This window comes from Astyanax mexicanus, chromosome 9 (genome assembly GCF_023375975.1).
Source record: "Astyanax mexicanus isolate ESR-SI-001 chromosome 9, AstMex3_surface, whole genome shotgun sequence".
In the NCBI taxonomy this organism is placed as follows: domain Eukaryota; kingdom Metazoa; phylum Chordata; class Actinopteri; order Characiformes; family Acestrorhamphidae; genus Astyanax; species Astyanax mexicanus.
In genome coordinates this window covers 35,622,619-35,649,483 of record NC_064416.1, presented here as the reverse complement: position 1 = coordinate 35,649,483, position 26,865 = coordinate 35,622,619, and the positions used below count along the sequence as shown (strand labels likewise).

At 36.9% G+C, this 26,865-nt stretch overlaps 1 protein-coding gene across 1 annotated transcript in view; it reads left to right on the top strand.

The window, feature by feature from the left end:
• The window catches only part of lekr1 (leucine, glutamate and lysine rich 1), a 156,180-nt gene that overhangs the window by 40,341 nt on the left and 88,974 nt on the right, over positions 1-26,865 (top strand). Inside the window, exon 4 of the mRNA XM_022679792.2 lies at positions 20,408-20,527. Within this exon, the coding sequence (XP_022535513.2) occupies positions 20,408-20,527 (120 nt within the window). The remainder of the gene's footprint in view (positions 1-20,407; positions 20,528-26,865) is intronic.

Sequence of the window (26,865 nt, the reverse complement as noted above, 5' to 3'; positions counted from 1 at the left end):
ACACTCGGTGTAATAGTATAGTAATAATAGTAATAATATAATATAATATAATATATTTAAATGTTTGTTTGTTTGTTTGTTTGTTTTTCCCTTTAGTAAAAGTATATTTAGTTATAGATTGTCTTTTTAGCTACAGCTGTATTTTAGCAAACTTACACACTGTGATATATCTGTTTTATTGCTCTTTTATATTTGCATTGTTCATTTTAATCTTCATGTTGTTTTTAGGTAGACAATTTCAAGATCTGTCCAGGGACAACGGATGAAAAATAGTCTTTAGGCTAATTCTGGTGCATTTACAGTAATGTTAAATAAACTATTAAATAAATAAAAATAAATAGTAGTAGTATTATTATAGATTGTTACTGTGTTATTGCTATAACTGTTAATGTGGTAATTTTACCAGTAACTGTTCAGCAGCATTGTTTGGGGGACGTGGGTTGGTCCCAGGTTAGAGCACAGTAGTGCATTATTGTTGAGTACAGTGTTCTGGAATATTATCAGCCCCGTGTGTGTGTGTGTGTGGGGTGGGGGGTGGTTCTGTTTTCCATGGAACAAAACACGCCTTGTGTTTTGACCCCAGTTCACATTAAACATCCCAGCTTTCCACATCTCCAGGCCCTTCTCCTGTTGAAGATTATGACTTTATGATGTTAGAATCCGTGAACAGTCTCGCTCATGCGCGCTGACGCTCTCTCTCTCTCAGACACGCATGTGGGGATGTGCACCTGCAGAGTAATTCATCCCGTCCTTTCTCCTAATTGCACTGTTTTCTGATTCAGGCTCGGGGAGTTGCGTAGTTTAGCAGACTGTCATATGTCATATCTGGTTTACTGCATCACGCTGCGTCCTGACTGCTGTAATTGGGGCCACAGTTGACGTGATGACAGAAATACGCGTGTGTGTGTGTGTGTGTGTGTGTATTATGTGTGTGTGTCACGGGCAATATCCCGAATACTAAAGAAGCCAATTTAGGGGCCAATTACTCTTAGGATGCTTTGTGTGGTAATTAGATTTCAATAACACTGTTATTTTCCTGTCTTCTCCTTGTTACCGTTAGCAACCAGGCAAACAGGAGACGAGTGGGCATTGTGCTGACAGTGCTGCATATGTATGTGTGTGTCTGTGTGTGTGTGCGTGTGTGTGGGCTGTGTGTGTGTGTGTTAGGGAGCATGCTGCTGGGTAACGGCACACTCTTATCCACACAGTGAGCTGACCTCTACTCACCGCAAGCTCAGCATGGCAGAGAACTTTAAAAGTGATATCATATTACCAGATGAAAGAACAGTAAAGCGCACACACACACACACACACACACACACACACACACACGCGCACACACACACACACACACACACACACACACACACACACACACACACACACACACACACACACACACAGTGCACATACATGTCAGCCTCCAGGATTTTCCCACCCAGCCCATCTTAATTCATATAAATACATCAGAGGTACAGTTAAGTTTCTGACTGACCTCTTATGTCTTATGCCTCTTATGTAACGCTCAATTCTAAATAAGTAATGTAAGTTTAACCTGCATTATTTTAACCTAAGAATGTTCAATATATATGCTGCAAATAGAACCACAACACAACGGAAGTGAGTCACAACACAACGGAATTTTCCCGGGGGACCTTAAAAGATGCTGTACCAGCTGTATACAAAGGACAATAAGTGGCAAACAAGCTTCTGAAAAGTAAGTTATGTTTATTAAAAGTTCTGCTTCACAAAACGCCTTGTTTGCCACTTATTGTCCTTTGTACACATAGTGAAGTCCGAGACATTACTGAAGACGCAGCTTAGCTGGTACAGTATCTTTTAAGGGCCCCCGGGAAAATTTCAGTTGTGTTGTGACTCACTTCCGTTGTGTTGTGGTTCTATTTGCAGCGCGTTTTTCTAGTTGCAGCGCGTTTTTCTATTTGCTGCGCCTGTGTTGTAATTTTGATGGATGTGTTTTGTGCTTTTGCAGCGCTTTTCAATTTGCACTGCGTTGGGCTTTCTCGGCCACCGTAATCATGCATTATGACTTGTTATCATAATACTTTTTAAGTTGTGCTTATAATATGTATGTTAAAATAGTGTATATCTATCATTAATGATCTAGTCCCACAATAAAAGTGTGCCACTTTACTTGAAGCGCACAAAGACCTGTTATAAAACATTATAAGTGACTATAACCAATATTATATTCAAGACCAGAATAATTCATGAGCGATTAATAATATATTTAGAATATTACATAGAGTGTCTTTATACTTTTGAAGAAAGTGTTACCTTTTTGTTTATTATTATTATTATTATTATTGTGCATATATTTAGGGCTTTTTAATGGTAATCACTCATGCAATGCAATACATATCACAATACAGGGGTTTTAATATATGAATAAACTAATACTTTACCATTATTTTTCTATAAAGAAAACTGCATTAAAACACCACAATATGCATTAAACAATAGTAAAAAAAAGTAAGTTTTTTACTAAGTAAAAAATAGTAAAAAATAAATAAAACATATTGAATGAGAATAGTTGTGGTCAAGTTATTATTATAATTCTTTTAATCTAAATATTTTTTTAAAGATTTTTACTGATTGCTTGTGTTGATCATGTTTGTGACAGCTGTGTTGGGGCTGTTTCTGATTTGTTATTTTAAACTCATCAAAATCCATCATTAGGCAACAATCCAATTAACACCTGCTGGTGAGAGTACTGCACAGATTGTAACCTGATAATTCACTCACACCCAGTAGTGAAGTGGGTCTCCTGTCAGTGGGATTGGAAGCTGATTGCTGAATGATGTGGAATATATAAAAATCCGCTCATAGACAAAAAGCCACATGCCTGTATAGTCGTATTTTTCTTTCTGTTCAGAAGGTGGCTGTCACCACAAAAATAATATTTTTGCATGCCACCCTTCATTTCCTCACACTGGCAGACAGAGTTTACAGGAAGATAGCTGTTTAGAAAAATGAGGCTCCTGTATGCTACTGTTATTGGTGGATCTTGTGGAAAAACACTTTGAGCCTTGATTTTGAGGGGTCGCTAATGTATTATTGTGTTTCTACATTAAAGTAACTTGTATGGACAAAATATTGGGACACAGGCAATGTTTTTCAGTTTGGAGCCTACTGTGACAATTCAAATACATATACAGTATCACACTCTCCCACTGTATGCAGCTCTGGAAAAAAATAAGAGACCACTTCAGTTTCTGAAACAGTTTCTTTGATTTTGCTATTTATAGGTATATGTCTGAGTAAAATGTATATTGTGGTTTTATTCTATGAACTACAGACAACATTTCTCCCAAATTCCAAAAAAATAGTGTCATTTAGGAAATTTATTTGCAGAAAATGAAAAATAACAAATAACAAAACAGATGCAGAGCTTTCAGACCTCAAATAATGCAAAGAAAACAAGTCCATATCCATAGAGTTTTAAGAGTTCAGAAATCAATATTTGGTGGAATAACCCTGATTTTTAATCACCGTTTTCATGCAGCATGGCATGTTCTCCTCCAGCAGTCTTACACACTGCTTTTGAAAAACTTTATGCCACTTCTGGTGCCCTGTGATTCTGAGCGCTAGTCACAATACTGTGAACATTTTAAGACCATTTCGTGCTACTGATATGCGAAAAGTTGTCAATGCCCTGTGTTTATCGTGTGTCTCCACCCCTGTCTTCTGTGTGCTTACCTGTTTGTTTGTAGCTCCGCCCCCTTGTTACCTGGTTCCAGGTGTTTCCTATTTCCTGTCCTTGTCCATGCGTATAAATAGACCCCTTGTACCTGTTTCCCCTGTCCGTGATTGTACGTCCTAACGTCAGTAAGATTACGTTGTTTTTTCAATCCCCATGTATAGTTTTTTGTTTTCTTTTGTTTTTTGTTTGTTGTTTAATAAATCACTATCTAGTGTGTCAAGTCTCCTCGTCTCCTTCCTACTCCTACCTGACAAAAATACACAAGAACAAAGAACTTTTAATAACTATTAAAAATATTTTGACAGTGGAATATAATTTTTTTATAATAAAATATGAATAAAATATAAAAGCTGTTTTTAAACAAACATTTCAACATTCTGATATTCCAACTCGTACATGTTAATGCTCTCTTTCTGATAAGTAAACACGATGGGCAATATTACTGTCAGCAAAGATTATTGAGGTCATGTGTGGTCATATATTGTATTACATCAATTACATCATTATTGTAACTGGTCTTGTTAGAGCTATTGTTTGTTTGTACATTGCATTTTTGACATAATGTGAATCTGGCCGTTGTTATTTACATTGTATCAGAATTGAATGATGAATGGATGTGTATATATAGCTACATTAATTATAAGAGTTATGCCTAATCTGTGATACTTTCTGATATTTGCATTGGTAAAGGATGATGGAATTATAAGAGTTAATAAATGCTACATTGTGCAGTCTTAGTGTACCGCAGCAAGACTGAAACAAAGACTTTTTTTAGTGTGTCAGTGTGTGTAATCCTGTTTCCCCCTGACTTGTCTGATGAATGTTCCAGCAGCTCCTGTTAGCACGGAGATAAGCTGTGACACACATACACAACACTCGCACGGTTCTGAATTCCTCATGCCAGATTTGTGCCAGTGGTGGCGTTGATGACAACAGGGACAGTATAAACAGCTGTGGTGCTCTGTGGTGCTCATGTTCTGCAAGTAGTGCTTTAACAGATTACTAAACTTATGCTTCATGATCCGAATGTAGTTTTTGGTCACAGATTCCAATAGCAAAAAAAAAGAGGCAATTTTAGGTTTGAAAGCATTTTGTTTTACTGATTCACATTTGTATTATTTGTGACTTTTTTTTGACATGTCCCATTTGTATAAGTGATTTTATGTGTTAATACGGTCTATGTGCTGGTTTGTATTTGTGGCTTTTTAACATAGTTAATTGTACAGTAGTAATGACTTATTTTGACACTGTGAACTTCATCTCACTTTGGTGGTCAGTGGGAATAGACGGCTTCAGTTGGTGAAGGATATTAAAAAGAAGCTTTTAAAATATTAGTTGCAAAATGTAATGAAGACAAACCAGAAATGAACCAAATCAGAAATTCTAGAAAATCTCAACATACTGTTGATATGTTAAAGAACTGTCAGGTACTTGTGTATGTTCTTTACAAGAAGTAATATATAGCAGCAAGGTCAGAGGCATGATGCTAACAGATATATCATATTTTTTGCAATATAAGGCGCACCGTATTATAAGGCGCACCATTAAAGAACATCTATTTTCTGGTCTATTTTCATACATAAGGTGCACTTTAAGAGACACTATAAGAAACATGTAATTCAGCAGGTCTCGGGTGGTGTTGGAGGGGGGGTAGCTAACTAAGTTAAGTAAAGCTAAGCTAAGTAAACAAAACTGTAATTTAAAAAAGACTTTCTTTTAAAATCAAAGGAGCGCTGGATGTAAATCTACACAGATTTATCTGCAGCATTAGGGAGAATAAAGCGCTTTCGCTTATTTACAGTAAGCTTAGATTACCAAATTTCCTTAGCATTAGCGGCTAACTGCTCTAGCAGTGCTAGCCGGGGTTAGGAGCAGGCTACAGGTCGATAATTCTCACCTCTGAACTGGGTAATAGTGAGCACGGTTAGCGGGTAATGCTAATGCTACACCAGCTGTGATAGCCGAGGTTAGCAGGAGGCTACAGGCCAATAATACTAACCTATGAATGGGGAAATAGCAGTTAGCCGCTAATGCTAATGCTACTCCAGCCCCGGTGCTGGAAAACTAAACTGAAACTCCTGTGTAAACACTACTGTACTTCAGCAGAGTGGCTTTACTTCTCTTTACAACCTGACTGGTAAAATTCATATATAAGACGCACTGGATTAAAAGGCACTGTGACGATTTTTGGGAAAATGAAACGATTTTAATTTTAAGTGTGTCTTATACTGCGAAAAATATGTTTTTTTATTTATCTAAAATATTGGTGCTTTTGTATGACATTTACTGGCATTAAAGAACATATTGCTCCTTTAAAATATGGCAATCAATCTGTGATTCACATTCACATGCATCCCCATCCGTAGGGGTCAATCTGTACAGTTCACGGATTATCCGTAATTCACAACACCACTAGCTCTGAGGCTACGAGCATGTGATGCATATGATTTTCATATTTTATCCAGGCTCTCCAGGAGCTCGCATGAGGTTTGTAACAAACAAACAAAAAAACTCTGCTTCAGGGAAGGGAAGTGTGTCTTTGCCTGTGTGGAACTTTTCCTATTAAAACAGCTCAGACGGCAAACACGTGCTGCTGAGAGAGAGTATGTACATGAGTGTGTGGTGTGTGTGTGTGTGTCTTTGTGGTTGGTTGTCTGTCTGTCACCTGTGTGTTTGTATTTATCTCATCGTGTTTTGTTTTTATGATGTTTGGTTGCCAGGACTGATGCCATAGCAATGCCTAGACTCAAGCAAATAACACTAAAAACCAAAGACAGGACAGTACTCTGGAACACACACACACACACTCTTCCTCTCACACACACACTTTCCTCACTCACACACACACGCTCCTCACGTTCCTGCCCTTTGATATTTGCATGTAAACCCCAGTGTAATTTTCACATTACCTTGTAATTTGCTCGTCATTCTGAAGGAGTGCAACCAGAGTGAATGACTTCACATCCAATTACTGAGGATTAGATTTAGTGCTAATGGAGCCGAGCTCCTAGCGTAATTAAAAAAGTTTTCTCATTAATATGGACACAACGAGCTTTATACAGTTCAAAGCAATGCGCCATCAGTTAGGGTGGGCCTTTCATGCCACTGCTGCACATCCGTTTAGATAGTGATTTTGGTTTACACAGTACAAGTTTGTTTTTGTCACCGTATTTTTCTCACTATAAAGCGCACCAGATAATTTGGCACACTATCAATAAACATCTATTTTCTGATCTATTTTCATACATAAGGCGCATCGGATTACAAGGCACATTATGTGACACAAGTAAGGAACAGAGGTTTCGCCATGTTTTCCTTTTAATTCAGCAGTAAATCTAAGCTTTCTTAAAAAAATCTTAAAAAAGAAAAAAATCTTTTAAAATCAAATGAGCGCTTGATGTTATTATGTTTATTAGAGTAAGTAAATTGCTCCTTTTTATTTACAGTAAGCTTAGATTTCCAGATTTTCACTAAGCAGCATTAGCATTTATGCCGCCCGACAGTACTACACTGAGGAACCCTGAAAGTTTGGATAAGCCAGGGGGAATATTAACTAGCTGTTTGATCCACATAGCTTATTTTAACATGTAAACATGCAGACTACAGGCCGACAATACTCGGTTAGCGAGTAATATAGTGCGGTTAGTGAGTAAAGCTAATGCTGCTCCAGCAGTGCTAGCCTGGGGTTTGCAGCGGGCTACAGGCTGATTCATGACTTTTACACTTTCTGACAAAAGATAACTCACCTTGGGACTTGCCTAGGACTGGAACAAGAGAGCATAATACACCCTCTCATACTGCCTTTTGAAATACACTTTTGGGTAGTGTACCTCTTGGTGAGAGAACATTTACTGCTAGATATCCTCTACAACATGCTAGCAAGCATGAAACGTCTGGCCCGTGAGGTTGTTTGAACTATAATGAATGATAGTGAAAAAAAAAGCTTCTTTGGTGAGCTTTTTGTTCACATTATTCCCCTGTTTCTCTGTCGAACTTGGTGTAACTTTAGTTTCTGCCCTTTCCGTGTCCTAATTCACTAGCATGGGCAGCAGTAGTGTATTGGATCGCGACCCTGGGGACACGGATTCGATCCCATGTGAGGAGCGGTGTCCTTATTTATTTAATTTTTTCCTTTCTTCTTGGGTTTACCTGCTTTGAGATAAACTGTTCTTGAATTGGGTTCAACAACCCTCTATTAGTCTGTAGCACTCCATCCCATTACACTGCATTTTTCAAAACAGATTTTCTTCTTTTGTGGCCCACCATGTAATGGCTTGGAAAATTTTGGAAATTGGCTGCGGCCAAACTTAATTGCCGAACCCTGGTATAGAGTATAGAATATAGAGTGCAGGGCTTCCAACTGTCATTTGTTAGCATGACAATGCTCACCCACACACAGCAAGGGTTTCCCATGAATTATTTTCCAGACTGCAACACTTTCTAAGCCTGCCCAGTCACCAGATTTATCACCAATCAAGCATTTATGGCATCAGCGACCTATGTAGGTGCAGGATCTTCAACATCTGTGGATAAATGTGCCTCAGGAGGCCATACAGAACCTGATAAAGGCCTCCATGCCCAACCGTATCTCATTTTGCATCCAGGCTAGAGGCTCCCTACAGGGTTCTAGAACCTCCTTTCAGCTGAATCTACACTTTGGACAACACTGCACCTCTTGTTCTTCTTTAGAACTGTGATTAGAAGGGTGTCTTTGTTTTCAGTGCTCCAAAAATGACTACATGAATTCATGAGAAATCAGCGTAAAGGGGTGATTACCTCAGCTTTGTATGCTGAGTAGATCAGTGGCTGATCATTCTGTGGTACAGACACAGTGCAGTTCCAGTGAAAGCTCTGCAACTTGCCCAATAATGATTAGATCACAGGCAGTGCGGCATGGAGCTGCTCCTGTGGGCTGATAAACTTTCATTAGTCAGCAGTTTGAGTTTCAGCACAGCCAGCGTAAAAGATGTTTACTGCGATTCAGTTTCAGTCACTGTAGGCTAAAAACGTAAAATGGGAAGCTGGGCTCAGATCCAGTCTGAATTTGGACCAAACTGCCCTAGAAATTTGCTGAGTTGCTCAGTTTTTATACATTTCTAAAAATATCAATGGTACTTTAACTTAAACAAGCATAGTATGATATGGTTTATCATAAAACCAATACAGTTTTTCCAATTGCTTACAGATTAACATTAGTGTTATCACACAATTAGAGAAACAAACTTTAGCTCAGATCTGGATTATAAACAGTTTCCCTATCATCATACTTTTATCAGAACTTTACACAGTACCAAACACACCTCTCTACACACTAAAATCTAACATAATGTCTTTTCTTTGTCATTTTAAGGCACCACCCTCCATAATACCACACCTGCAAATCTAGACACATATCAGGAGGCATAACAGTATAAAAAGACATGATGTCTGGAGGTTTAAGTCAGTATACTATGGATTACTATACATTTATATTAAATTATAAAATATTTTTTCTAATGATATTGCAAATAGCTTCGGATTCAATCCTGCATGAATTCATTGCTCTTAATGGGTGTTATTTATCTATTTATTTTCCAAATTCATGCTTTTGTTTTATTTTTTCTCCACAAATATTATGTGATTATACGTAATATAATGTGTTTTTCCATGCCAAATGCAATCTTCAGACATGCATATTAATGCATTTATTATGGTTTTAGTATGGAGAGGATTACTGTACTACTGTATTTCCATCAGTGGACAATACTAATGTTATGTGTGGGATTGGCTCATACATGTATTTTATTCTAACAATGCCTGTGAATAAAGTAAAATCAAGAATACAGCTCTGGAAAAAAATAAGAGGACACTTTAAAATGCTGAGTTTCTTTGATTTTACCACATTGAAAACCTCTGGAATGTAATCAAAGGAAGATATATGATGCCAAGCGATCAAACCAAGCTGAACTGCTTGAATTTTTGCATAAATTTATTCAAAGACAGTGTGTAAGACTGGTGGAGGAGAACATGCCAAGATGCATGAAATCTGTGATTAAAAACCAGGGTTATTCCACCAAATATTGATTTCCGAACTCTTAAAACTTAATAAATATGAACTTGTTTTCTTTGCATTGTTTGAGGTCTGAAAGCTCTGCATCTATTTGTATTTGTAATTTGGGAAAAATGTTGTCCATAGCTTATAGAATAAAACAACAATGTTCATTTTATTCAAACATACACCTATAAATAGCAAGATCAGAAACTGAAGAGGTCTCTTAATTTTGTCCAGAGTTTTCAGACAGATTCGGTTTGAACCTGTTATGTATCATAAGAAAAAAGCATTGTGTTTTTATAAGTTGTATAGTTTCGAAAGTCTATCATTTAAAAACATAATAATTTCCTATGTATGTGTGACTGTGTGAATTGTTTGTACTGTTCTGACAAAAGGAGCCCTGTTTTCAAAAACATGATTAACCAGTCACTAAAAACTGTAACATATTGTCATAATGCCCACTTCTAATCTGCCCCAATATGTCACTGTTGAGGCTCTAAACAACAAATACCAGTGTGTGTGGAGAAGCTCACAGCTTGCATGTCTGTGTGAATGCATGCAAGCATGTGTGCATGTATATATGTGCGTGTTTTCCGCTGTCTCTGTCTGTCGGCCCATGTGAGCGAGTGAGTGGATAAGAATGTGCGTGTGGACTGTACGTCTGGGCTGCATTGCATGTCTGTGTTCGTGCGTGCCCATGTTAGCTGTCCAGACTCTTACCACTCACCCATCTGTCCCCAGTGGTCAGCAAGCCAGATCAGGGAAAAGGCAGCCTCGGGGGGGCTGTGTGTGTGTGTGTGTGGGGGGGGGGGGGGGGGGGTTTAAGTATCTGTTCCCTCTGAGACGTGAAAGAGACAAAAAATGCAGTAGATAAAGCATTCTGACATCTTGACATTATTATAGTATTCTATTATTATAGAGTATGAAACAAAATATAAAAGAATTAAACAATATATAACAATATTTTTTGTTATTTTTATAAGGCTAGTAAGACTATATAAAGCCTATATAAAGTACAAATAACCATTTAGCAAACTTATACCACCCACGCAAGCAAACACCTATGTAATATAATGCTAGGACCCTCCTAGCAAGCTCTAAAGATCATCAAGATGTTTTCTGGGAAATTTGAGACAGGCCAAGTGAAATTAAACTTTCCAAAAATGTTATTTGATGCGAAGAGGCAATCCCTTTTTCACATAGAGCTAGTTTTTTTTATTGCCTTTTCCCATAATAAATTAAATTATTATTTAAAAACAGCTTTTTGTATTTGCTCGAATTGTCTTTGTCTGATATAGATGTCTGAAATCTGCAAAGAAGCAAATACTTTTTCCCTCCCCTGTAGTTTTGCTTTAGGCAGATATGTAAATAATTACTGATGTGGTCTGAATAAACACTGGATCTTGCCACAAGAGGGCCTAAATATTCCTCCACCACTGCCCAATAAAATGCTCTTAGAGGCTACACTTTGGGCAGTGTATTTCCACAGGTTAAGGAAATCACAAGGGTTCTTACAATCTCACAATAGCATACAGCTCTGAAAAAAATAAAGAGAGCACTTCAGTTTCTGTATTAGTTTCTCTGAATTTTCTATTTATAGGTATATGTTTGAGAAAATTAACATTACTGTTTTATTCTATAAACTACAGACAACATTTCTTCTAAATTCCAGATAGAAATATTCTCAGTTTTCATGCATCTTGGCATGTTCCCCTCCACCAGTCTTACACACTGCTTTTGGATAATATTCAAGCAGTTTAGTTTGGTTTGATGGCTTGTGATCATCCATCTTCCTCTTGATTATATTGCAGAGGTTTTCAAATTGGTAAAATCAAAGAAACTCATCATTTTTAAGTTAATAAGTTTCTCTTATTTTTTTTTCCAGAGCTGCATATATGACCATGCTCTCTCTCTCTCTCTCTCTCTCTCTCACTCTCCTTTAATCTCTCTCTCTCTCCGTCTCTCTCTCTCTCTCTCTCTCTCTCTCTCTCCCTCTCTCTCTCACACACACACATACATGTTCTTGAACAGCTGCTCAAGTACCCCACTCCAACACATGTTCATACCAAATTACTGGAATACATGCAGCAATTCACACGCACACACACACACACACACACACACACACACACACACACACACACATTTGCGGCCATAGCCACCGGCAGGTGTTATCTGTTATCACGATTCTCTTTCCTCCCACGTATGCTCATATACAGACATGCACACACCACACATATACACACACACGCAAAACGGCAGCCAACGTGGTTTCAGCCTGCGATTTTCAGCCTGTTATCACGACTCTTATCTCCTCTCTCACACTTCACACATACACACAAACCATTGACTCTGTAGTGCTTTATGACTTTATATATGGACTAACTAGACAGGGTGTGTATGACTCCCACACTCATCTCCATTCTAGGACATAGTGATGCTAACATCTGCCAGTGCTACTGTAGCCCCCCCCCACCACCAACACCAACACACACACACACACACACATTCCACATAAGCTGTGCTGGCCAGACACTTCCATAGACTCACACGTTTTGCTTACAGCTCAGTGCTATGATAACATGTGAACATATGTGAAACTTAATATTTTTGGGCTCTCATACACAATATGGTCATTGTATTGGGACACCTGCTTATTCATTGTGTCTTCTTAAAATGAAGGGTATTAAAAGAGTTTATCTATCCTGCTTTTGTTGGAGTAACTGTCTCTACTGTCCTGAGAAGGCTTTCTCCAAGATTTTAAAGTGTCAATGAAGGTGATCTGAGATGCACTGCATTTGGGAGAAGAGTGCAGAGCTACCAAATGAGTCGGCATGTTGGTTTCTGCCTCTGCCTTCTGCCTTTAATTGAAAATTTGACAATATGGAAAAAATTAGAGACCACTTAAAAAGGATGTGTTTCTTTAATTTTATCAAATTGAAAACCTAATTATATATAATCAAGAGGAAGATGGATGATCACAAGCCTTCAAACCAAGCTCGGCTGCTTGAATTTTTGCACCAAGAGTGGCATAAATTTGTCCGAAAGCAGTGTGCAAGACTGGTGGAGGAGAACATGTCAAGATTGTAACTGTAATTAAAAACCAGTTGGTACCACTTTAAAATAAGACTACCTTTATAAAGTGTTTATAAATGGTTTACAATTAGTCTATTAATGGTTACTAATTAGGTTGTAAATGCCTTAAAAATGATTAATAATCAGTTATTATTATTATTATTATTATTATTATTATTATTATTATTATTATTATTATTATTATTATTATTTTTCCCCCTGTCCAGGGTGAATGTGCTGCAGGATGCCATACAGAACTTTCATGCCTGCATGCCCAACCATCTCACCTTGTATCCAGTCTAGAGGCTCCAACAGAGTAATAGAGCCTCTTTTCATTTCCCCCTATTCCTAAAACTTATCCATGAACTTCTTGCCGTGTTTTGCTTCTATCAATGAATGTAAAAACAGTAATTTAGTTTCCATATACCTGTGTTTTCGCAGCCGAGCGCTGCTGCCTGCATGTAGTTTGCATGCGAAAGGAAGCAGTAGTTGGGTGTGGAAGTGCGTGGCTCAGAGTGTGAACAGCTGGTATCTAATTCTCTGTCCACATGCCGCTGTCTCTCTGTTCTCCTCTCACGCAGAGTGCAGAATTAGGTGTGTGTGACGGATGCAGGCCTGTCCTTTGCCTGTTATTGTGGGTCAGACTGGTGAAGAAGTGTTTGTTCCCTCTATTCTTCCTGGGCTTTGTTTGTCTGGGTTGATTGCTTTTGTCTGAGAGCACATGTGCTTCGGTATGTTTGTGTTGCGCGTGTGTGTGTGTGAGAGAAAGAGAGTGAGAGAAACATAAATGACTGTGGACATAGACAAACGATAGATCGCCCCTGGGTTTGACGGTTACGGCCCTGCTTGGCTGATGTTAAGGAAGAACAGCTTGAATCAATTGTGTGTGTGTGTGTGTGTGTGTGTAAGAAGATGGAGATGTGTTTGGGTAGGTCTGTGGAGTGTTCGATGGAGTTCAATGTTTGACTGATTAAGCACTGTTTGGTTGTTTTTAGGGTGGGATTAAGGGCACTCTAATGACCCTTGTGTATAATTAACCTCACTTTCACAGAGGTTCTCCCTTTTCTACTCTACAGAATATTTACCAACTGAAATTATTTGTGGAAAAATAGCAACAAAAAAAGGTTGTATAGGTGAAAGGTTGAATAATGATTTGTTTAAACGTTAACGTTAACGCAGGCAATAAATTTAGAATCAGTAAAGCATTGTTTTTTTTATGCAGTTAATTACGTTACTATGTTTGAACCCAATGCATATATTTTTTTTCTTGCTGAATGACTGAAAAGTTCCAACACGGACAACAAAATAAGAGAGACATCCCCCATGTGCGATTTCCAGTTGGTACACTCCAGAGTCGGTCTCGGTTCAGACTTCCAGCTCCGACCCAGATGTTTGATAAGCTTTGGGGCAGGTGAAACACAAAGCACATGGAGCAGATAGGACACTTAGACTAGCTCTGGTGGTATTTGACTTACTTATTTATTAGTTAATACATGAACCAATGCAGCACCAAAGCACATTTATGCCGTTAGGTACATAAATAAAAGAAATAAAAGAAAGGAGCTTGGTCCAATGGTCTCCATAATACAACACACACTTTCTCTACGCTCTCAGTGTAGCTACACACATGTCTGGCCACTTAGCAAAAAGAGCTCTTAAAGGGACAGTGTACCCATTACTAAATACTGGACATTATATATTAACCCCCAGGCTATTTAAATGGTCATCCCCCTACTGTAAGCATGTGTGCAATACCAAACACTTTCTGAGATTTCTATACTCAGAAAATTAAGTTCTAATTCAGATTTACTTACAACAAAGCTGAGATGTTTACATGTTGGTTTTATATCCCCTCAAACATACAAGTATATACTAGTATTTTGATTGACACACTAATCTAAATATAATTGATATAAATATAATCGATTCCTTGCATTCATTCTTTTATTTACATTTAAATATCCACTTTAAAAACTTGTGTCTTAAGAAGAACATGTGCAATTAATCACAGTTAATCACAGAATATTGTTATGATTTATCTGATTAAATGATTTAATCGATTGACACCACAAGTTTATTTTAATGCATGCCCCAGACACCGCTGTGTACAATGCAGAGAGTGAGTAAGAAGGGATGACAGGGAGCTGAAAAAAAGTTTATTTTTTGCACTATATACACGAATACTACAAAATAAAAAAATTAGCATCATTTATTACATTTGGTATTAGTTTATTACAACTTTACAAACTGTCTGTTTTCCTGCTGAAAGATATGAGCCATAAAATAAGATAGTAACATAAGCTGAGCTAACTTAGCCTTAGCCTTGTTTGTTTACCAAGAGAATGGCTGCCTTTCTCTGTGTGAATTTGAGTTACAATTGACCTAAATAGCACTAATAAGATAAATTCAGTTCTGCTGAGGTGATTATATTACTAAAATAGGTAAATAATATATGATTAAAATTGCAGCACTGAAGTAAATGTATGATTAGAATAGCACTGTTGAGCTAAATGTATTGTCGTTGGGTGGTTTTACTGAGCTATTAAAAAGGTTGAGTGGTTAATACATACTTTAAAAAGTATTTTTTAAAACCCTTAAAATAAAATTAGGTAAAATCTGAGCAAATGTTTCATTTTGTTTGATTTCATGTTTAGTAATCTCTATTTTGGTTTATATTTAGCTCTGCTTTACTGCAGCAGCCAGATCTGGGTAGGCTGAGTTGGGAATGCTGTGTTCTGATGGTGCTGGGTAACCCATAGTTCCGCACAGGCTGAAAGAGCTGGAACGTATTGTGTTATTGAAATCTTGAGGAAAGGATTTAGCCAGTGCCAGAACTGTTCTCATACACTACTGTATATATTCAAATGTTTGTGTATCTTATCTAATGATTAAAAGTATCCACTTCACATTGCTGACACAGATGTGCAAATGCACACCAAAAGCTTGTGTAGTCCCTGTGACAGGAACTGCCAATAGAATAGGACTCTCTGGGGTAGATAAACATGAACCATGGCACTAGCAGCATAGCATAGCTAGCACAGCTAGGCTAGAGGATTATAATGCCTCTCAGTATTGAGCTGTGGAGCAGTGGAACTGTGTTCTCCGGAACAGTATAGCTCCATCCAATACTTTTGAGATGAGTTGTGGGGTTGGGAATGAGGTGGAGTGGTGATCATCCAACACCCTGACCTCATTAGCACTCATGTACCTGAATAAAACCAAAATCTCACAACAGTACTCCAAAATCTTAAGCATTATGTAATATATTTGTATTGCTTTGATATTAATGTGATTTGTTTTTTTTTCTATTATTATGTTACATTGCATTACTGGTATATTTGTTTTTCATAGTTTTTCCTTTTATGTTTTTTAGTTAGGTCATGTACTATTCTGTCTAGTATTCTGTTACGAATGAGGAGGGTGGACGTAAGTGCAGATATTTATATATATTTATTTAATAAACAAGATAACAAAACAGAAAACAAACACGGGTATCGCAAAAACAAAGCACTAAGAAAACTAAGAACCAAACTAAGCTTAACTAAACAAACAAGAAACAGAAAAACTAGAATAACACTTAGAATACAAAATGAACAAACTTGGAACACATACTAAGAAATCAAAACAACAGACCTGGACTGAAGAAACAGAGATTCAAAAGACCACAAAATACCAAACTGGTGAACACATATACGGAAAACAGGAATACAAAAGACTCGACACTGAACACTCAAACGGAGGGGCTTAAATACAGGAGGAGAGTGAGGAACACCTGGGCTTGGATAACAAAGGGGCAGGGTTACAAACAAGACACAGGTGAGAACACTAATTGCTAGGGCAGGGCTGGGGCGGAGCTAGGGCGGAGACAGGTACAAAACCACAACAGATTCACATGGCTGGGAAACACATGACAGGTAAACAGAGGGGAGGAGCACAAGGGACCAAATGAGAGAGAAACACATGGGCTAAGCTGTGACACATTCATTATCTATTTTGTCTATTTTTAGTTGTTTTTAATGAAAGTATTTCATTTATTTATATGTTTGAAATTGTTTGTTTTATTGTTTTATTTGTATTCATAATTTTTAATTAATTTATAGTTTTTTATGTTTTTACTTAATAATACATTTATCCTTTTTAGTTATTTCATGTACACTTATTCTTTACTTTATTTTATTTAAGTTATTTTTTTTTATTTTTTTGTTTTTTAATCCAATTATTTTAAGTAGCCCTGTTTGTAACTGTTTGTTATAATGTTTTCTTTTTAATTATTCATTTTTAATAAAATTTATGATATTGTTTATTTTACTTTTTTAATAATACATTTATCATTTTTAGTTATTTAATTTACACTTAGTATTTACTTTATTTTTTAGTTTTTTAGTTAGTTAGTTTAGTTTAGTTTTGTTTTCTTATTCAATTATTTTATTTAGTAGGCCTGTTTGAAATTGTTTGCTATATTGTTTTATTGTTCTTCATTTTATAATAAAACATATAGTATTTTTTATGTTTTTATTTTTAATAATACATTTATCCTTTTTTAGTTATTTCATGTACACTTTATTTTATTTCATTTTTTTTTTCATTTTTTTATTATTAGTTTTTTTATTCAATTATTTGATTTGGTAGGCCTGTTTGAAATTGTTTGTTTTATCGTTTGAAGGTTAGGTACCAATTTCTAATTACATTTACAGTATTTTTATGATTTTACTTTTTAATAATCCATGTATTCTTACTATGTTTTTATTCCCTCCTGTGTAATGCTCAGCTACATTGTAAATAAGGCTCATCCACAGTGTGTTCTGATGAATTAAAATCCTTCCCTTGACAGTAGAGACAGTTACTCTAAAAAGAAGAAAAGCTCTTTTTAACATGCTTGATTTCAGAGGAAGAAATTAAAGTGCAGATGTCCCGATACTTTTGAAAATATAATTTTGTATACATACAAAAAAAATGAAAAAACATTCCAGTCCTCAGTCATGGTAACTATAACTTCAGCATGTCGAGCTATTTATACTGTATAACACAGCAGTGCTGGGTCAGCTTAATCCAGTGTGTTGGGGTATGCAGTAGCGCAGCTCTGCTGGGTTGTGGAAGTAATCCAGGCTGGGTTATTCTGGAGTGTACGCTATGTGTTCAGCCACGTCCCTGTTTGTCGGAACTGTGAACAGGAGATGTTCTGGTGTTTTCCCACCGTGCTGTCACATCAATTCCTGTTTGTGGCTCATGTAAGAATCTTGCATCAAGACAGGCTAATCATCTTTCCACGGCAAGCATGTGCGTGCATGTGTGCTGGGACATGACCTCATACATACCATAATTTCCTAACACAAAAGAGCTGTGAGGAAGTCAGCCTATATAGGCCTCTGTTAAACACCCGAGGAGCTTTCTCACAGGCTGACTGCAGCATTTACAAGCTTCTTCCTTCTCGTGCACAAAAATAGAGAGATAGGGGGGAAGTGTATGGCATTATTTTACTAACAAGATTTTAAAGCATTTTTTAAATAATTGAGTATGTATATAAATATTTATATATATATATATATATATTTTATATTTACTTTGACTTTATTTCATTTCAGACAGTATAAACCTAAATACAGGTGCATCTTAAAAATATTTTCATTGAAAAGTTACTTTATTTATTATACTTTATTTAAAACTCATGTATCATATAGATGCACTACACACAGAGTGATTGACAGTATTTAAAGAGTTTATTTCTTTTATTGCTAATGAATATATGGTTTACAGCCAATGAGAACCCAAAAATCAGTGTCTCAAAACAATTACTTTTGGCAGTGGCAGGGAAGCATGGGAAGCAGGGAAGCAGGGAAGCATGAAGCAGGGAACACAGGCTTTCTGAATGTGCCTAGAAATATAAAAATTAAAGTGATTCAGTGATCCCAGCGAGCTGAGCTTCAATGTTTCCTGTAAAGTTGCAAGGCTGAAATATGGATGTATATTAATAAATTAAATGAAAATGCGCAGACAGAACCTGAAATAGCTTGTGTTTATGCTGTCTGCAAAGACAATCTAGGAAAGAAACATATATTTTTTCGGATTCTCATTTTACATACTTCCATCACTTGTTTGATTAGGGTTATAGGTAAAGCTACCTAAATAGGTTTGTCAGTAAAATAACACAAATAAAGAGAAGGATTACTTTGGCAATATTGTACTTTTTGAATCTTACATCATTCATTCAGATGAAGACTAAGAAGGAAGTGAATGTTCATTGGTTTTGAGAACAAGTGTAAGGGATAATGTTGATGTTTGTACAATATTGCGTTATTGTTTTAGCTTAGTAGCTTGGAGATAACTGCTGTAGATATGGGTATGTTAACATTTATTATTTTTAATCTTATCTTTTATTCTTACTCACATTCACACACGTGCACTTGTTGTGAGTACATGAAAATGTAAGGCACGTTTATACTGCTTTTTTAACAGCATGGTACGTAAACAAATATATGTATATATATATATATATATATATATATATATATATATATATATATATATATATATATATATATATATATATATATATATATATATGTTCATTTCAAACGATGTAACTGTCCACAAACTGTCACTGCAGTTTAATAATGCTGGATGGTATATCGGTTAATCCAGTCTAACGGTTTTAAATTCCCCTGCAATATGCATTTTTCACATACAGCCATACCACTACAAGTGCTATGGAGCACTGCGTACAACAGCACCGTCAGCTTACACTAGCCAATTAGCATAAAAAGCTGGAGTGGCAGTAACTCAGCTCTGTGGAGACAAATGCTTGTCTCGTTCTGTCCTACCTGCAAAAACATTAGGTAATATTAGAACAGCACTTTATATGAGGAACTCCTGCTGCTGTTCCTCACTGTGTGAGTGTTTTTTTATAAGAGTAAAATAGAAAAAAGAACAGCAAATGACCAAAGCGTTCTCAATTATTCACTCAGAGAAAAAGAGAGGTATGGAATTATGCAATCAGTCCACAGCTAAAAAAAAAATGTTCCTCTTGGCCCTCAGATGAGCCCAAAAATGGTCCTGGATACGGATTCATTTATTTAGAATATGTGACAAAATTCCCTAAAACTCAAGATATGAGGTACAAAAAAGCTTCAACTATAGCCAAAATTGACTAAGCCCATACACAAGCGGTTTATTGGACCTGGGGCATTAACTAAAGCAATACAGCTTTAATTTAATATGACATATATACTAAATGGAAAAAAGTATTGGGACACACCCGAATTCAGTAATTAACAGGGTTGTCCCACTACTTCTGCTAATGTTTAGCTTTGGCATGCAATTTCCTGTCACTTTAGAGACTTTAGAGTCCTTTTCTCTGGAACCCTCAGCAGAAATCTGCCTCCACATTCAGCCTCTTCCACTTCCAAAGATAGAGGCATATAACGTTTTATATGTGGAAAATTAACATGAGAGGCTTTCCATTCCAGCTATATTCTTCCATATAAAGAGCACAACATAATAATTACCACCTCCTGTCAACAACAAGCTTCTCTCTCTTTCTCTCTTCCTCTCTCTCTCTCTCTGAATCTTTCTGTCTTCCTCAGAGTGAAGGATCTGGTGCAGCAGGTGTCCACAGTGAGTTGTGAGCTGGACGCTGTGAAGGTGCAAAGGGATAAAGCACGAGCAGACCTAGCAAATGAGCGCAGCAGCCGCTCGAGACTCAGGTAAGCAAAGGAAAGAACAGTACCTCTCTCTCATCTGTAAAAAAGAAGAGAGAATGACAGAACAGAGAGAAAAGAAGAAAAGCTTTGAGCTGGCGAGATTGTGTGTGGAGTGTCCACAGTAGCCGCCATGACCACGGCACGACAGGAAAAACACTGCAGATGGGGAAAGAACTGTGTGTCTGCGTGTGTTTGTGCCTGTGTGAATGTTTGTTTGTGTCTGTATGTGTGTAAATGTGTGTGAAACTGAGAGCAGAAATAGAGAAGAGAAAAACAGCCGAGTGCTGCAGCTGACCCTGAATTTACTTTATTGGATTTTTATAGTCCATCAAGAACAGCGAGGGATATCCGCATCTTAGGCCTCATTCAAATATATCTGGATTTTTTTTTAATCAAGGTTTGGTACCACTTTAAAATGAGACTACCTTTTTAAAGAGTTTATAAATGGTTTACAATCAGTCTATCAATGGTTACTAACTAGGTTGTAAGTGCCTTAAAAATCATTAATAATCAGTTATAACACATACGTAGAAAGGGCAACAATGACCTGTTGTTTGCCAAAGAGTGAACCCACAGCCATATATATTATTGCCGTTTCTACTTATGTGTTATAACTTGTAATTAATGATTTGTAAGGCATTTACAACCTAATTAGTAATCATTAACAAACTGTAAACCATTTACAAACCCTTTATAAAGGTAGTCTTATTTTAAAGTGGTACCCACATGTTTTTTTAAACCATGCAATTTTTGGGCTATAAAGTGCTGCCATTATGATTAGGAGATCCCAAGTTCGAATCCTGTTCATGTATCTTGCCATCAGCTGCCGTAGCCCTAAGAGAGCATAATGGCAATTTGGGTGTGTAAATAGCGCTCTCTTTCCCCACATCACTCCAAAGGGTAAATTGGCAAAAAAAGGGATAAAAATTAGAAATAAAACTATATATATATATATATATATATATATATATATATATATATATATATATATATATATATATATATATATATATGAAAAATAAAACTGCAAGGTGGAGATTTTGGAAAACGTGGATTCAGGAAATTCTTTGTGGAAACTTTATGAAAATGCTGACATCACAATGCTTGCACGTTTCACAATGAGATACTCTCACAATATGTTAGCCAAGCTAATGATGATACCACAATATTGTGATCTCTGCAATACGTTATGTCATCTGTGTTACTGAAGAGGATAAAATACTCCTAAATAAGCAAATACCAGAAATTATGAATTTATTGGTGTCACTTTTACGGAATTTGACAACCAATATTCTTCGCCACAGGTTGACCTTATTCATTTGATTAGCGCCACCATGTGGAGTAATGAAGCAGTAACTTCAGTTACGTAAAAATTTGGGACAGATCTTTGTGAGTTTCAATGAACATGTTGATACTTGATGCCACGTTTTGATACGATTAAAACCATATGCTATATCGTGATACTGATATATTGTCCCACCCCTACTTACTTTATAGTGACCTGCAATTACATTTTTCAGCATTGTAGATTAATTAAAAGATGTGTTTAAGATCATCAGTTGTAAAGTTGTGAAGAGGTAGAGTTGGTAAACGGTTAATAGCCTAATTTGAATAATGTTCTAATCCATATTATGGCAAGAACTAGTGACATAAGTAAAAATTACTTTAAGAAATTAAGGTCAGTCAATCTGAAAAAAAAAAAAGTTCTGTGGCAAAGAAAATCAAAAATGTTATTATGAAACTGGCTCTCATCAGGACTGCCCCAGGAATGGAAGCAAAAGAGCTGTTCTGTTGCACAGGATAAATTAATCAGAATCACCAGTATATCACCAGAGTATTTTGGTTTGTTTAACACTTTTAAGTTACTACATAATTCATTATGTGTTCCTTTATGAGGTTCTATTGACCCAAGTGTTTTCGTCTCTCTGTGAGGACTGAAATAAAAATATTTTTAAAGAAGGGCAAATACTGTACAGATAGTTTTTGAATAATCCAGATAGGATGTGAGTAAAAATGCAGTTTTTGAAAACGCGTGGCACTGCATCTGCAAATAATGGTGAATAAATCAGATAGGTCAGTATACATATCATTTGTTTGTGGACACACCTTCTAATGAATGAATTTGGCTACTTTAAGTTGCTCCTGTCACTGATTAAATCCTCACAGAAATGCTATAGCAAATATATACAACTCAAATACCAAACATTTCTGTATTAATAAATGTTCCTTAATTTTTTGGCCAAATTAATCAATTTAAAATTAAACGATGTTTCACAAGCTTTAATTAGCGGACTAGCACATCTCGATAAAATGTTATGTTTGATAATTCAGTGCACCCCATTTTCCAGTGGGTTGGGTTAGCAGCCCATTGGAGGACACGCTGTATTGGAGGATGTGGGCTAAATGTCTGTGTGTGAGTGTGTGTCTGGCGTGACAAAGGCCGTGTCAGCACGCTGTTTTCAGTTTGAAGTGGAAAGGGTTTTTCCGTTAATCGTCCTCTTCCCCATGCTTTTTTATCACTTGTTCTTTCTCTCTCTCTCTCTCTCTCTCTCTTTCTCCTTTGTTCCTCAGGGTTCTGTAAAGGTTCTGATTTATGCTTTCTGGACCAGCAGTGACACATTTGCACATCACGTTTTCTCACACCATATATACACTGTATCAGAAGGCTTTACAATTTCCTGCTGCAAAGAGGGAACAAACCTGCTGTTATTACAAAGGAAATGCTGGATGAGCAAATGTCTACAAAACTGGATATTTTGGGGCAATTTCTCAAAAAAAGGATTAAGTCTAGTCTTGGACCACACAACATTTTTAATTGAAAACATACGGTCTATGACCAGGCTTAACCCTGTATGGGAAACTTACCCAAAGTCTATTTTACAGTGTGATCAGGAATATACAGTTGCAAGAAAAAGTAAGTGAACCCTTTGGGATTACCTGGATTTCTGCATAAATTGGTCATTAAATGTGTTCTGATCTTCCTCTATGTCACAACAACAGACAAACACAGTCTATTTAAATTAACACAACACAAGAAAAATATATGTTTGCATGGTTTTATTGAACACAGCATGTTAACATTCATAATGAGGATGGAAAAGTATGTGAACCTTTGCATTTAATAACTGGCTGAACCTCCACCTCAACCAAACGTTTCCTGTAGTTGCAGATCAGACCTGCACAACAGTCAGGAGGAATTTTGGATCATTCCTCTTTAGTTCTATGTTTTGGGTCGTTGTCCTGTTGCATCATCCACCGTCCGTTGAACTTCAGTTGGAGGACAGATGGTCTTAAGTTTTCCTGCAAAATGTTTTGGTAAACTTGGGAATTCATTTTTCCGTTGATGACGGCAATCCATTCCTCCTATGAAATGTTTTCCTTATTGTAGATTTGTCAACATGTTACCATGTGCCAGAGATTTCTGTAAGTCTTCAGCTGACAATCTAGGACTCTTCCTTACCTCATTGATCATTCTGTGCTGTGCTCTTGCAGTCATCTTTACAGGACAACCACACCTAGAGAGAGTAGCAACAGTGCTGAACTTTCTCCATTTGTAGACCGTCTGTCTGTCCAGCTTCATACAAGTCAAATCACATAGTTTTTCTTGCAACTGTTTGTATATAGTCCCCTCCAAAAGTATTGGAACAGTGAGGCAGATCCCTTTATTTCTGCTGTAGACTGAAAACATTTGAATTTGACATTAAAAAAAGTTATTTTTAAAGCCCTGTTCTTTCCTCAAGTGGTTTTCAGGTAGCCAGCAAGTGCTCAGTGTATCTAGAATATTCAGCTTCAGGGGAATCTTCAGGGCTGTTGGAGAAGTGTCCCAGGAGGCTTCTCACAAAGCAGTTTGGGAAAACGCCAAGAGTGTGTAAATCTACATCAAAGCATGGGGGCTACTTTGAAGAATCTAATATAGAAGATGGATGGGATCTTACCATTTTTGATGTAACGAATCTCGGTCACGGCACAGTTCCATATGTGTTATTTCATAACTTTAACATCTTTACTGTTTGGAAAAGTAGATCTAGTGTAAGTGTTCTTACACTACATGCACACCATGTACTGTATATGCATATGCACACACACATTCTAAGCATCAAGGTCTTTCCAGACATACAGTGCTAGTAGAGTGAAGTGCTGATGTTCAACAAGAGGGTTAATCAGTATATTCACAGTGTACTTGTTGTGTAACTTTAAATCCACAAGCTTTGTTTATGCTGCCAGACTGGAATCTCATACTTTGCTTGTCTAAATTAATGTTGTACAATTGTTTATATAGTTAAATATTGGTCTGAGTGCCACACAGCTAACTGTAAATCTCACAGTACTGTCTACAGCAGCTAGAGCTCTAAAACCTGGCAGGAAAACAAACAATTTCAGGAGAACTGAAAAAATGATGCTCATTAAGACTTAAAAACAACGTAGCAAAGGGGATCTGGAGTGGCACAGCTTTCTAAGCGCTGGCTGTTTCATCAAGCGCTGGGCAGTTTACTCCCCAGTGATGTCATTGCCACCTATGGCTGATAGCTGCTTAAAGCATCATTGGGTGGTGCTACTTGTGCATATGGAGTATTGACAGCTAATTACTATTAACCACTTTAAAGCTCCTTTATAAAGAGTTAATAAATATGAGTTCAAAAAGGAATTTATTAATGTTTATAAATTAGGTTGTACATACTTTAAAAACATAAATAAGCTCTTACAGCACATAAATAGAAGGAACAACAGTGTAAATACTTTTTTAAACATATGTAATAAAATAATATAGAAAGTCAGTTTAGTTATTTAATATGTCATTATGAATATTAACTGAAATGTTAATGATGACTGATGGAAAAGACAAAGGAAGATAAGCATCTAGTAAGATCTGAGGTTTAAGATTATAAATTAATGTGGAATCAGTATTTGGTACACGGCAGCCATTGTTGTCACTTCTATTTATGTGTTGTAACTGCTTAGTAATGATTTATAACCTAATAATAACCATTAATGAACTCATTTACAAGCTATTTATAAACCCTTTATAAAAGAGCATTATTTTAAAGTGGTACCATAATTTAATTCACCTGTTCACTAGGACTTTTTCTAATACTTGCAATTCTCCCAACACTACAAGCATGAGGAAAAGCACATGTCTCCTCTGATTTTATAGTTATAGTGTAGTTATACTACACGTATTTTCCAGTTCATGCCAATGCAGCATCACTAGGCAGTCCCGAATCTGCAGCTTTGACACATCAGCCAACAGATGCCTGTGCCAATCAGCATTATAATGGGAATAATGGGGGGACAGGGCATCATTGTGACCAATTGTGCTCTCTTGTACTCTCTCTGTCTTTGTCTCTGTCTCTGGCTATTTACAATATAAACACAAAGCTGATCCAAACCATGGCCTAGAAATAAAGCACCAACCTTCAATGCAACCTGAATGGTTTCAGAGGCCTCACAATTGCCTCTTACATATGCTTGTGTCATACGTAACCTGGGTAGGTTTTCCACTACTGAGGGTTAAATAATCACCAAGGACGTGTCATATGACACTGTACCACTCTGCACCGGAGTGGAGTGGACCCATTAGAGCGGTTCCAGTTTCTTCTTCCACTTAAATTAGGACCAGGGAGCACCTCGTAATAATTATGAGACACTAGTTGTTGTTAAAGGTTTCTCACCAGTCTCACCTGTAGCATTGCAGTACCTTAGCATTGTGCTAAGCTAGCTATTCGGCTTTATCACACATCCCTATTACCTACTCCAATACAATAGGTCTTGCTGCTTACCTTTAACCTTCAGGTGTTCTGAGACCCTGTTAAACATCATCATAACCACTCCAACAATGGCTGAAATTGAGAGAGGTTTTTTCAGCATTACAAAGAATAGAAATGACCATGGCAGTGTTCATGGTTTCCATGGAGAAGGATCTAGTCAGGAACATGCCTGACTTCAATCAGAGGTTGATTAATCACATTGCTGCTTTGAAATGCAGATGAACATGACCTTAATACTGTAACACTTTAGCCCATGTCTGTCTTCTGTTTCTCCCTTATTTGGTCTCTTGTGCTCCTGCCCCTCTGTTTTCCTGTCAAGTGTTCCCAGCCATGTGCTTGTGTTGTTGTTTTTGTACCTGTCTCCACCCTAGCTCCGCCCCAGCCCTGCCCTAGCTATTAGTGTTCTCACCTGTGTCTTGTCTATAACCCCGCCCCCTCGTCATCCTAGCCCAGGTGTTTCTCACTCTCCTCTTGTATTTAAGCCCCTCTGTTTGGATGTTCAGTGTCGAGTCTTTTGTATCTTTGTATCTTTTGTATCTTTGTATCCTTGTCTTCCGTGTACTCTAGTTTTGTGTT